The sequence below is a fragment of the Molossus molossus genome, unplaced genomic scaffold, assembly GCF_014108415.1.
Source record: "Molossus molossus isolate mMolMol1 unplaced genomic scaffold, mMolMol1.p scaffold_m16_p_7, whole genome shotgun sequence".
Lineage (NCBI taxonomy): Eukaryota > Metazoa > Chordata > Mammalia > Chiroptera > Molossidae > Molossus > Molossus molossus.
In genome coordinates this window covers 88,272,455-88,285,451 of record NW_023425401.1, presented here as the reverse complement: position 1 = coordinate 88,285,451, position 12,997 = coordinate 88,272,455, and the positions used below count along the sequence as shown (strand labels likewise).

The window sequence follows — 12,997 nt, the reverse complement described above, 5'->3', positions numbered from 1 at the left end:
GATTCAGGAAGATATTCCATGTTCATGGATTGGAGGAGTCAACATAGTTAAAATGTCCATATTATCCAATGCAATATACAGATTCACCACCCCCCCCTAAAAAATCCCAATGACATTTTTTAAATAAATTGAATAAAAAATCATCAGATTTGTATGGAACCACAAAACACCCCAAATGTCAAAATAACTTTCTTAAATAGAAAAGACGTCTGATTAGTTGAAATGTTTAACTGATAGAGAAAGCCTTGGAAATACTTCTTTTCTGTTTAATAACTGCAGTATAGTAGATACAATTTAAATTCTGTTAGTACTTGAGAATTTCTCATTACCTCAAAGTCTTTATTCTAAACATCAATTATATATAAATATATAAATTTAAAGACATTAGAATGAATGTGTACTTATTAGCTCAACAATCTTTCCTGTAAATATATATATAAACACTATATACGCATCTCCATTATATTTGTGTATTTATATATTTTTTGGCTTCTGTGTACACTAACACATGTACATTTCCCTCTAAAATCTAAGTATAATACTGTTTGTGGAGATTCTTTGATCATCAAGTCTACTTAACTGAAAGGGGTACTGTCTTCTACCCATTTGAATTTGAAATGGTAGTTGGAATTAAAATATCAATACAGATTTTAGATAATTCTTGAAGTATTACCAAATTATACTTTGTCAAATTCTGTAAAATCACATTACTTTGTGAAACAAAACCACCCTCTGTGATCATTATTTTAAACAAATAAGAAAATTGCCTCAGAAAAGTTAAGTTACACAGCTGGTTGGTGACAGACTTTTTGGTTCCAGATCATGCCATTTCTACTCAGTGTACTTTATCATACGACTTTTGAAAATTATTACTCTAGATTAAAAGGAATCAAAACAAATACTGGTTTGTAAAGTAGATGCCTGTAACAGTGAGATTCCTTAGGTGGTAAGTGGATATTTAACTGGAGTGAAGACAAGGAGGAGACTAATACATTTTCTTATCTCATTGGGAAGTTTAGCATTACTTACAGAGGAGAACAAATTGGTGCTAGAAATAATTGTAATTACTATATTTGATATCACAAAACCAGGCAAGGAAGTTGCTGGTGGTTAATGTAATTATTGATAGGAAGCTCCTTAGCCATGAAATACAAACATCTTTCCACTGAATAACAGTCTTTAATCTGCAAAGTGAATTATCTTTATATTTTAAAATAAGTAGCTCCCTCATCAGAATATAAATTTTTTTGATTGGATAATTTGTAACATTTTAATTTCCAAGCTTTGCCAATTGTTTTGTGTTTTTTCCACTGTTGATGATTTAGGCAGGAAGTTATACATGAAAGTGACTTGGATCAAATTTTGCAAGAGAATGCAACTAAAACCCCTGATACCAAACTACAAAATACGTTATTATATGATTCAAAAGTCTGGACCACTAAAGATCAGAGAGAACGAAAAGTAGCTGTTCATTTTGTGAAAAATAATGGTATTCTCCCACTTTCAAATGACTGTCTAATTTTGATAGAAGGTAAAGTATTTAAGTTACTGTTTTATTAGATTACAGCTTTGCTTTTGTTTTTCTCTAATTATTGTTAAATATATTTTAAGGACAATCTAGGACATATAAAGTCAAAATACTGATAATTTAAATTTCATAAAATGGAATATATTATCGATAATAGCTGGATTCAAATATATACAAACACACATATATAAATTTACTTGAAATTCTAAATTAAATTCAGATGTTTGCATTTGTTCATTTTGTTGGATTTTTGCCTGTATTTTCTTCCGATCTAAGCTGATTATCAAGCTGAGTAATAATTAAGAGGCTGCTTGTGATGCAGTTGCTGTTATCTTGGCCTCTGGATGTCACTGTTGTTTCATAAAAGTAGATATCTATTGATATCTAAATCAAAGACAGGACTCTTGAAACAAGTAAAGATAATTTGACATGTTTTTTAAAAAATATAAGTTTTGGTCGTATTTGGTTTTGCATTGCTTTTCTTGTTTTTGTCTTATTTTCTTACTTTTGTTTTATTTTTTATCTAATATATTTACCACAGATTTTTTTCCCATGCTAAATTTAAAGTTTCATTATTTTCCTTGAGACTTTTTATTAAGAATATTCCATAATAAAAGGAAAACATCATCTTTAATTTGCATTATGGAAAATTTTAGTTGCATTTTATAAATGATCTTTATTACAATAAGTTATGATCATTTTTATTACTGACATTTTTGTATTTATAAAAGCCATACATAATCCTTTAGAAAACAAGTATATTTAGAATACATATGTATATAATCATTGGTATCATTTTCATGAATATCTCTTGTTTTAATACATTTATAGTGTACCAAAAACTATTTTTATTTCTGTATAATAATTTAATCACCACGACAATTCTATGCAGTTACTATTACAAGCTGTTTTTTGTGCATGAGAAAACTGACCCACAGAGAAGTTAAATGTCTTTCCCAGTATAGGTGGTAAGTGGTAGAACTGAATTATTTTCTGTTTTATGACAGTAGTAACTCTGAGATGAACTTTATCCCTGCTTTGGATGAAATGTAATTATAAGAGCACAAGTAATTAAGTAAATGCTGCCCAATTCCTTTTTAGTAAAGTTATCCCAGTCTCCATTTGCTTTAGCAGCGATTATCTGTTCCCCTACCCTCATGGTCACATACTAGCACTTTAAAATATGTGGCTACTTTGTGGTATCTTATTCCATTAGCAATATTTTTTTAAAATTTTTAATGTTTTAATTGATTTTTAGAGAGAGGGGAAGGGAGAGGGAGAGATATATAGAAATATCAATGAGAGAAAAACATTGATTGGCTGCCTCCTGCATGCCCCCTTCTGGGAATTGAGCCCAAAACCTGGGCATGTGCCCTGACTGGACATTGAACTAGTAACCTCTAGGTGCATGGGTTAACACTCAACCACTGAGCCACGCTGGCCTGGCTAGTTAGCAATATTTTAATCTGTACCACCCTGTCATAGAATTGGGGTAACTATGATGGGTTTTCCAGGAAAAATGAGCAAACACTATACATGAATTCGTGTTACATGAACTATTTGCATCTATACTTTAATTTAATGTTGACCTGAAAGCTTAAAAGATTTATTTCAAACTCAGGACTAAATTTGCATATACATTAGTAGTAGTATGTAGCAAATTTGATCATGAAACTCTTGTCATACTTTGGCTCTCAAATTTATTTTTTAATTCTTTGAACTAAAGTGTTCCTATAATAAAGAGCAACTTGTATACATATAAGAAGAGGGTTAAAATTTCACAAGCCTTATGTTTTGCTCAAGTCTCAGCATTTTTGTGTAGTGGTTTCTTTAATCACTGTGCAGGGACCTAAGTTTACAAATTATTATTTTTTAGAATGAATGTATAAATGTATTAAATCCCTAAATTAATGGCTTCTGTTGTCTTTTTCTGTCGATCCCTTTCATCTTTTACTATACCTCATGTGTTACTTAACTGGCACCTCACTTTGCCTATATTATATTTCTACTACTTGAAGGGTTTTTTATTCTTTTTAATAGGAGGTACACTGAGCGAAATCTACAAACTCGCAAACAAGTTTCATAGTGTAATTCCTGTGAGATCTGGCCACGAAGACCTGGAACTCCTTGACCTTTCAGCACCTTTCCTTATACAAGGGAAAATACGTCACTATGGGTCGGTTTTTAGTTCTGGGAACTTTGTGAATTAAAATTTCTTTAAGATTAATTTTTACTTTCTTATTTTATTCTGCTTGTAACTGTATACTCAATGGATACTTATTGAGTACCAATTTTCATTTACTAGATTTTAGTATACATTTATTGTTTTGATAGCATATAATATTGAGTGCCTACAATGTGCTAGATATAAGGCTATCCAGAGACTAATCCATTTGTTTTCTTTCATAAGGATTTATATATTAATTGCAGAGAAAGGTTCAGAGCTGCCTCCTAGTAAAAGTTAAGTGATTGAATTCCAGAGTTTCTGTGGTACAAAGTTACAAATGAGTTGCCACTGAGTGACAGAATATATCAGAATACATTAGGAACTAGAAACAGATTTTTATGTTTGGAACGAGGCAGTCAGAATAAAATCTCCTTTTCTTCCACTTGATGAATTACCCTGGAATGCTCTGCTTTGAGAAACCTTGGATTATAGAATACATCTTATCATACCAGCCCTCTCCCTTTCATACTCCTATATTTGTAGCAATTGTTACTCATTGGTATAATGTGTAAATCTTGAATTCAGTTGGAAACAACATCATGATAACACTATGATTATGACTGTTGAAGTCCATGGTAGGCATGTGGAGATTGCCCTGGGTTCTGTTCCACATAATAATATCATAAAACTTCAGGCATAAGTTGAAACTAGTGTGCCACTGAGTTAAAGCCCTGGGTTATAGCTATGTTTACTCTGATGTGCACAGTGTTTTTATTTATCTCTCATTGAACTCATGACCTCAGAGTCGAGTTCATCAAGGTTTATCCAGCAGTTCAAAAAAAAAGTCTGTTGCCTGGCCAGAGTGGCGCAGCTGGTTGAGCGTTGTCCTGTGCACTGAAAGGTTGCCGGTTCAATTCCAGTCAGGGCATATACCTCTTTTGCCAAAGCAACAAGCTTTTGTTTTTGTTGTTGCTCTCTATTATTTTCGATTGTTCTTATTTTTATTTTCTTCCTTTCATTCAGTTTCCTTAGTTTTTCTTTTCCAAATGTTTTCATTGAACACTTTCCTCACTCAATTCATTAAGTCTAATATTTATTTTACTATTTATATGTAAGTCTGTAATTTTCTCCTCAAAAAAATAGCCATGGCTTTAACCCAACATTGATGTGGTGTTTTTCTTGTCACTGCTAAATGTTTAATAATTCCTATTATGATATCTTTGGCTCATGAATTTGTTAAAGAAATTTACACATTTCAGGTGTCTATTTTTGTTTGCATTTTGATTAGATGACTTTTTAACCAAATAGTGTGATGCATTTCATGATTTTTTTGAGATTTGTTTAGCTTTGCTTTATCCTAGAATATGTCTGTTCAGATTTTGAATATATTGCATAGATTTTTTAAAAGAATTCTTCAATAGTTGTTTTTAGTGTTTAATACTGTTTACTTATGTTCATTATAGGCTTATTAATCATATTCAAAACTTTTTTATGCTTTGTTGTTTTATCTGTTCAATCACTTCTTAGAGAGCGTGCTTACTGTCTTGTGTGATTGTGGATTTGTGACCTTTTATTCTGTCAATGTGTGCTTTAGATATTTTGAGACTGCTGGTTCATTCAGGTTTAGTATTTAATCTTCTGGTGAATTAGTTGTTTAGTATACTCTTTTGTAATGACTTTATTTCTAATCATGATTTTTTGCCCTAAGGCAAAATTATATAAGGGTTTTAGTTTTTTGTTTTGTTCGTAACTGCTTGGTGTCTTATTCTCATTTCTTTGCTTTCATGTTCCTGTCTTGTTATCTTTTAGTAGGTCTCATGAACAAATACCTATGAGTAGATTTTAGTTGTTTTTTAAATAGATGAGTTTAAAATGTTGATTATTGTTATAATTAGATTTTATTCCTATATTTTATGTTGTTTCTCACTTATACTATTACTTTTTTCCTGTTTATTTTTTGTTATTATTTTGCTTATTTTCTTCTTCAGTATTCTATAGAATTGATTTATAAAATATGTTCTTAATTTTATCTTTTTTCCTCTTTTACATCAGAAGTAATGTATTTAATTTTTATGTGCTACACTTAATTTTTAATTTGTATATTAATTTCAATTTGTATATTTGCTTTATCAATGTCTAAAGTTAATATTACCCTTTTTAAGGCAATAGTATTTCTTTCAATTACTTTTTCCTGTTTATAAAAACAACTTAGATTTGTTTAAAACATGGAGGTGATAACATTTGTTATAGTTACCCTCTATTTTCGCCCAGATTGCAAGTAGAAAGGAGTCTGCATGAACTTCTTGAATATTGACTTTCATATTTTTATTTAAATATGTATTTGTATCATCTGAACATTATGATATGTAGTAAAAATTACTTTAAATTTGTACATAAGGCAAAATACTTATATACTAAATAATATACAATTTTAGCATATTATATAGTTCTAAATTGATTTCTATTATAAAGAATTACTATAGTATTAAACTGTAAACCTCTAAATATGTATTTACTGGATATATTACCCCAAATGTTTCTAGTACTGACTTCTGTAGCCAGAATAATTTACTTATATTAGCTATATTTGATTAAGACCTTGGCTATGGTTTATTGTTCACAGAGCCATATCATGAAAGTTCTTATAGATTGTGTCTAAACGTTTTTGTTTTACCAAATAAGGAAATCAGCCAAATTAATTGATAATCTGGACCTGAAACCTCTCTCTTATTCTCAATTTAGTGTTATTTATTCTGAACTCTATTTTTTATTGCTTCTATTGTAAAAAGCTTATTTTTTTAATTTTTTAAATTTTTTTCATCCTGAAGTTTCAGTTTTATCTTACTTTTTAATTAATTAATTTATTTTTGTTACAGATATTTCTCCTTTATCCCCCACTGATTCCCCTCTTCCCTCCCTCCCCGCCCTGTCCCCAGCTTTGTTGTCCATGTCCATTGTAAAAAGCTTATTTTTAAAAAAATAATTATAATGTGCACATTACAATACAGGAGGGACAGTACTTTTTTGTTTATTTTTTAAACTGTATATTATTATGAGTTCTAAGTAATTATAATAAATTATTTTTAAATGTTTATTTTTGTTTTATTACTTCCAGGTGTAAAACGTGTTCTAGTTTGAAACCAATACAAAATCTAAATAATGTGATTGATAAAACATCATGGTTTCCTTCTTCTGTGGCAGAAGGTTAGCCAAATTTCTATGTCCTGTAATTTCAACTGTTTCAGTATTTGTAGGTATAGTAACCAGAGCAAAATGATTGTAATATGAGTATAAAGTAAATATTTAAAATATTTGGAAACTTAACTTTCAAGCATCTGCCAGTCTCTTTTAATCTTTATTCATATTTTATTGTTCAATAATTTGTTTCAGTATTAATCATTAATCCCAAATACAGCCTCTGAAAAATCTCTCCAGTTCATAGTACCTTGAAATTTAAGAATTTTCGAGATAGCTATTAAAACTTTTTACCCAATACAAGTCTTCAACTGGAACAGAATCTGTGTATATCACATTCTCAATTGTGGTCACCTACCCTTGGCTTAAAACTCTTTCAGTGACATGGGACTCACCACATTGCAAGGCAACATATTCCCTTAATTTTTAGGCAGTTTTTAATTGTGAGGCAAAATATACCTGCCTATAATTTTAACCTGGGCCACATGCTATTTACTAGAATTAGTGTATGTCTATTCCCTCTTCTATAAGATCAACAGACTTTGTACATTTGAAAATATCTGTTGAGCCTTCATTTAGTCTTTATCTCAACAAGCCAGCATCTCATTTCTTTTGGTACTTTTCCATATTTCTTATTTGGTTATCCTCCTCAGTAAACATTTCACTTTATCGGTGCTCTCATCAAAGTTTGGCATTCAAACTGGAAATAGGGCTGCAGATATTGGCCAATTCAGAATATGAACAAAACTTTAATTTCCCAAAAATTGGACACTCTGCTTCTACTAGCCAGAAAATTTCATTGTAGAGGAAGTCCTTGAATAATGTAATTTCATTCATTGTCATTTTGTGGCATAGAGGAAATGCCTTGGGAACTTAACTCTTGTTTATATCAATTAGCCTCTGGTAAAATTGGTTTTGTTATATATTGTTTCGCCTCAGTTCCAAGAACCTGTTGACAATGTTAAGTAAGAACTTACTGTGTAGATATTAATTTGTATATTGGTTTTGTTTTTCTGCTCTTTTAATTCAGCTATATGATACTGCTATCTCTTTTTCTGTTTGTGGTCCAGAGAAATTCCAGGTTGTTTTTACATGAGCTTCTTGCTATCCAGCTTGGTCTCCCTAGTCTATTCTTAATGCAGTTGTCTGTTTGTTTGTATGGTTCCTCAGAGTAGATTTTATGTTCATATTTCTTGGTTTTAGATCACAATTTTAACCTGTTGAGACCTTTTATCCAAAAAATCAATTTCTCTGTATTCATTTCTGTCATGACTATATGCCTTAACTTATTCATCTTACTTGTCCCTTTTATTAGTTCCGTTTAAATATTGCTTCCACAAGTGGAAGACAGCAGTCCATTCTGTAAACATTGAATGTCTTCCACTTCCAGACAGAAAAATGTTCATTGAACTTACAAATTTTCATATGATTTACTATCTAATTTCTTCCTTTTTTCTCATTTTACCAAATTATGAAATCCCAGATTTCAACATTTTTGTCCATTCACCCAGATGATATATCTTAAAAAATAAATGATTCCTATGCATATAGTACAAAGGGGAAAGACGTTACATAATCATAAATATGAACTACATGTTATTAAGCATTTGGTAGTTTAATTGTCTTTCATAAGGCTAACATGCTATTAATTGTATTTCATAAATCAATTTTTATGTTTTTTATTAAGATCAACTGATTTTAAAGATATATTAATATTTAATCAAAAAAGATACAATTGTTTATGAGTCATTGACGCTATATAGGTATAGTGTAATGTTCCAAAATGAACCTGCTAAAATGAGCTTAATATGTTGGTATTAGAGAATCAAAAGGTATATGTATCAGTTTTGTTTCTCTCTTGAGTTATTTTAGTAAACAAAATTAACAGGTACATACTATCCTAAAACAAATTCGTATAGCTTAATCTTTTTTTTCTCTAGTATTGGGTATTGTACCCCTTCAACATGTGTTTGTGATGACATTTACTCTTGATGATGGAACAGGAGTATTAGAAGCTTATCTCATGGATTCTGTAAGTAACAAAGGTAGTAAAGATATTTCTAAGTAAAAATAGTATTTTTTGAATTTTAATATATTTTTTCATACCTGCTTTATTACTAAGAAGATTTAAGGCAACTTAAAAAAATATATGAGTGCACAGATCTTAAATTGTCTATGTGTTTATCTCTTTTGATATTACACTATAAATCTTAATGTCCAAATAATGAAAATTTGAGAAATAGAAATTTTAGGAGAGAGTAAATTTTAAAAATATGTTTTTATTGATTTTTTAAAGAAAGGAAGAGAGAGAGAGAGAGAGAAACATCGATGTGAGAGAGAAACATCAATCGGCTGCCACCTGCGATGCCCCACACTGGGGATCTAGCACACAATTGGGGCGTGTGCCCTGACCAGAATCGAACCTGTGATCTCTTGGTACATCGGATGGCACCCAGTCCACTGAGCCATACCAGCCAGGCGAGAGAATCATTTTTTATACCACACAGAAATTCTGTTCCAGGAGCCAAAGGCAGAGGTATGGTCACACCCTCTAGGCATTAACAATCAGCATTTCACTGGGCTTTTTAAGTTTCCTCATTTCATATTAGAGGGAATAAAATTATTTTGACAGGGAGATCATTACACTGGGTGAAGCTATGGCGCTTTCCACAGGACCGCCCTCATTTCCGACAGTTCCTAGTTTGGGGATTCCCAAGACCATCCTCACTCTGGCACCAGTTGCAAGTTCAGAGGTCCCCAAGGTCACTAGAAAGTCACAGAATTTACTGAAAGCTATGTTTTTACCCTCTTCCACTTCCCCCACTCACCTCCCCCTGGGATTCGCCACACTGTTGACTGTGTCCATTTTTTCTTTCTTTCTTTTTTTTTTGTTCAATCTCTCTATTCCCCATCCCCATCCCTACTCCCCCCCCCACAACAGCTGTCAGCCTTCTCTCTATCCATGAGTGTTTCTTTAGTTTGCTTGTTAGAAAGAATACAGATTAAAATAATCCAAGGGAAGAGGTTCATACCGCAGAGTTCAGGAAAGTTTCAAATGTGGAACTTTTCCTTGTCCTCTTTCATGGAGTAGAAGACAGCACACAGTTACTTTCCTGGCAACAATGTGTAATGGCACATATGGAATATTGCCAATCGGGGAAACTCAAATGAGCGTTGGTGTCCAGAGTTCTTAACTGGAGTTCTATCATGTAGTCATGGTTGAATATACATGTGACTGATCTCAGTCTTCAGCAACACCCTCCCCCCAAAACTCACCTGCCAGAGTCAACCTAATACTACATAACACAAAATCGTGTTGTTAGACTGTCCAGTGTGACCCAATGTCCCCAGGCAAACAAAGACACTCCTGTCAGGCATGACATTCCAAGGGCTTAGCGATTATCTCCCAGAAGCTAAGGAAAAAGGCTGGTGACATTAATTTTTTACTGCACACATTGTGAAAGAATCTGAGGTAAGGTTGAGATTTTCTCTCCTGCCTAAACAATTTATTTATCCATTTATTAAATAAATATTTAATGAGCACCTTCTGTGTGCCAGGTACTGTTCGCTGTGATAAAGATATATCAGTGAGCAAAGCAAGCATAATCTCTTTTTTCCCTATAATCTAGTAGAAGAGAAAAAAAAAATTTAATAAATTTATACTATATGTTATACTCTTAAATGTAATACTTTGTAGACACTCAATATATGTGGTGTTAAGAGAATAGTAAGCCTCACTGTTTTCCAATTATTATTCTTTTATTAAGTTAGAGCCATTTAACTTGATTTTATATCACAAATCCGTTTTTAGATTAAAGTAGTAAATCAGATTTTAGAGTTCAGACTAGCACTATAGTTTATGAATTCTGAAATCTTGACAGAGTGACATACCCTAGATTATTTTAATTAGATAGTATTAAAATATGGGGGTTGGCAAAAGTATATTTATAGTTGTTTGTATGGGAAAAGACATGCAGCATAGCTTTATTAACTCAAAAGAATGTCACATTGCCCACCCTTTTTGTATTCATTATAACTTTAATAAAAGATTAATATCATTTTCTTTTTTTTTTCTATAATTTTTTAAGGACAAATTCTTCCATATTCCAGCATCAGAAATCCTAACCAATGATTACCTTCAGGAAAGTATGGATATGATCATGAATATGCTTTGCCCTCCAGGAATAAAAATTGGTAGGCAAATAATACTTTAACAATCCCATTCATTCTTTTTTGAAAAATAGCACTTAGCGTATATCTAATCTATGATGTTTGGTGATACGAAAACTTGGAAGTGTGAATCCAAGTAAATTACTAAGTGGTGCTTGATTACTGTGTGATCTGCCTTTGGTGGAGACAGCGGCAGGGATAAAATGGGTATGAATCATAATTCCTGAAATGAAAAGATTTTTAAATATTTTGAAATATAATAAAGGGGAAGCAGTTTTGATCTGTGACCTATTTGATACTATGTTTATGCATATAAACATTTTATTTGAATTTATATTGACGGATGAAATTTTGATAAGAAACATTTTCTATAATAAACTCCGTTAAGCCAGTTCAATTCAGCATTAACTAGTTTTAGATTTTATAATATTTTATTTTACCAATTATTTTTAGCAGTTTTAATTGTTTTTGATTTAACATTTGATTTATCGACCAGATCTTTAGGTCAGGTTGTATAGATAACACCTACGTTGAAACTTGCAGATCTAAATCGTATTAAGACAATTTGACCCTTCTAACAATTTTTCATCAGTAACAAATTTACCAGCTGCAGATTTAATTGTTAGCTTTTATAGGTTATTTTTAATCAGGCATATCCCCTTTATTTTCTATGCATTTTATAACAATTCTAAAAAGATAGTTTTTGTGCATCTGTAACAAAGTTTAACTTATGTACTTTTATTTGATATCAGTTTTAATTTTTGTTGGCTGTTTGGATTCTTTTGGATAGATTTCTGGAAATAAACCTGCCATATCAAAAAGCACAGGTCTGGTAGACTTCTGATAAATACTGCAAAATGGCTTTTCAAGAATATTATACCTATTTATAGTGCCTGAGTTGCTTGACACTTGCCAGTATTGGGAACTAGATTAATTGTCTTTAAAACTCATATTTGAAGAAACATTCAGAAACTTTTCTGAATGTTATAAATAGATTTACTGTGGTCATAACCAAAGCTTGGAAATGGCATTTATGGCTGCCAACTTTGCCTTGACTCGGGACTTGGGACCTGTAGTTTCACTTTAACAAATGCAAGGGGTTCAGCTGATTTGAACTTCAGGAAAGGTTTCTTTGCAGTCAACCAAGGGTAAAAAACAAAACAATAAAACAGGGAGATTAGTTAGCAATTAGCAGGGGAAAAAAGCAATAAAAATTGGGAATGAGATCACTTACTACCTTCTGAAAGCCCCACATTACCTTTTCCTATTGTCAAGGAAAAGTTCAAGTTAGACAGAATCACTGCAAAACAATAACAGGAACCCAGAGTGTAATTTAGAAGAGTAGATATTGTTACATTTGGTAAGTTTATGTATTTACTCTTCTAGCTTCAAATTAAATATGTTAATTTTTCTAGCTAAGCATTATGCTTAGATATACCAGAGTTATTTGTTTAATTTTAATGGTTAAATAACATCTTCTTTTGGATTTATAGATACATATCCATGGTTGGAATGCTTCATCAAGTCGTATAATGTCACGAGTGGAGCGGAGCAGCAAATTTGCTATCAGATTTTTGACACCACAGTTGCAGATGATGTTATTTAATATTGTTATTCAATTTAGCATATGTAAAATATTATAATTTTAAAAAACATTATTTTCTATAGATTGCTATAAAGTGTGTAAATGATTTAGCTCAATAGTTTATTTTTCATTTGAACCACTATTTAATTTTTTTTAAAGTAGACATTGTGTTGTTATCTTAACACCTTCTTGTAAGTTAAAATGTTCTTGTTGCTCACAGATATCCAGTATGATGGCTGCTGGGGTTATAAAAGAAAGGGACAATGAATAAATAAAAACTTGGCATTTACAGAAGCTATTTTGTTACCCTCATGAATAATCACTTTCCCTGTTGGTTTTGCCACTGATTTCT

At 31.4% G+C, this 12,997-nt stretch overlaps 1 protein-coding gene across 1 annotated transcript in view; it reads left to right on the top strand.

Annotated features, from left to right (window-relative positions):
* POT1 (protection of telomeres 1) overlaps positions 1-12,666 on the top strand; it is a 96,302-nt gene extending 83,636 nt beyond the window's left edge. Inside the window, exons 17-22 of the mRNA XM_036247459.1 lie at positions 1,326-1,531; positions 3,569-3,704; positions 6,811-6,899; positions 8,831-8,922; positions 10,979-11,084; positions 12,554-12,666. Coding sequence (XP_036103352.1) covers positions 1,326-1,531; positions 3,569-3,704; positions 6,811-6,899; positions 8,831-8,922; positions 10,979-11,084; positions 12,554-12,666 — 742 coding nt within the window. The remainder of the gene's footprint in view (positions 1-1,325; positions 1,532-3,568; positions 3,705-6,810; positions 6,900-8,830; positions 8,923-10,978; positions 11,085-12,553) is intronic.
* Positions 12,667-12,997: the final 331 nt, after the last annotated feature.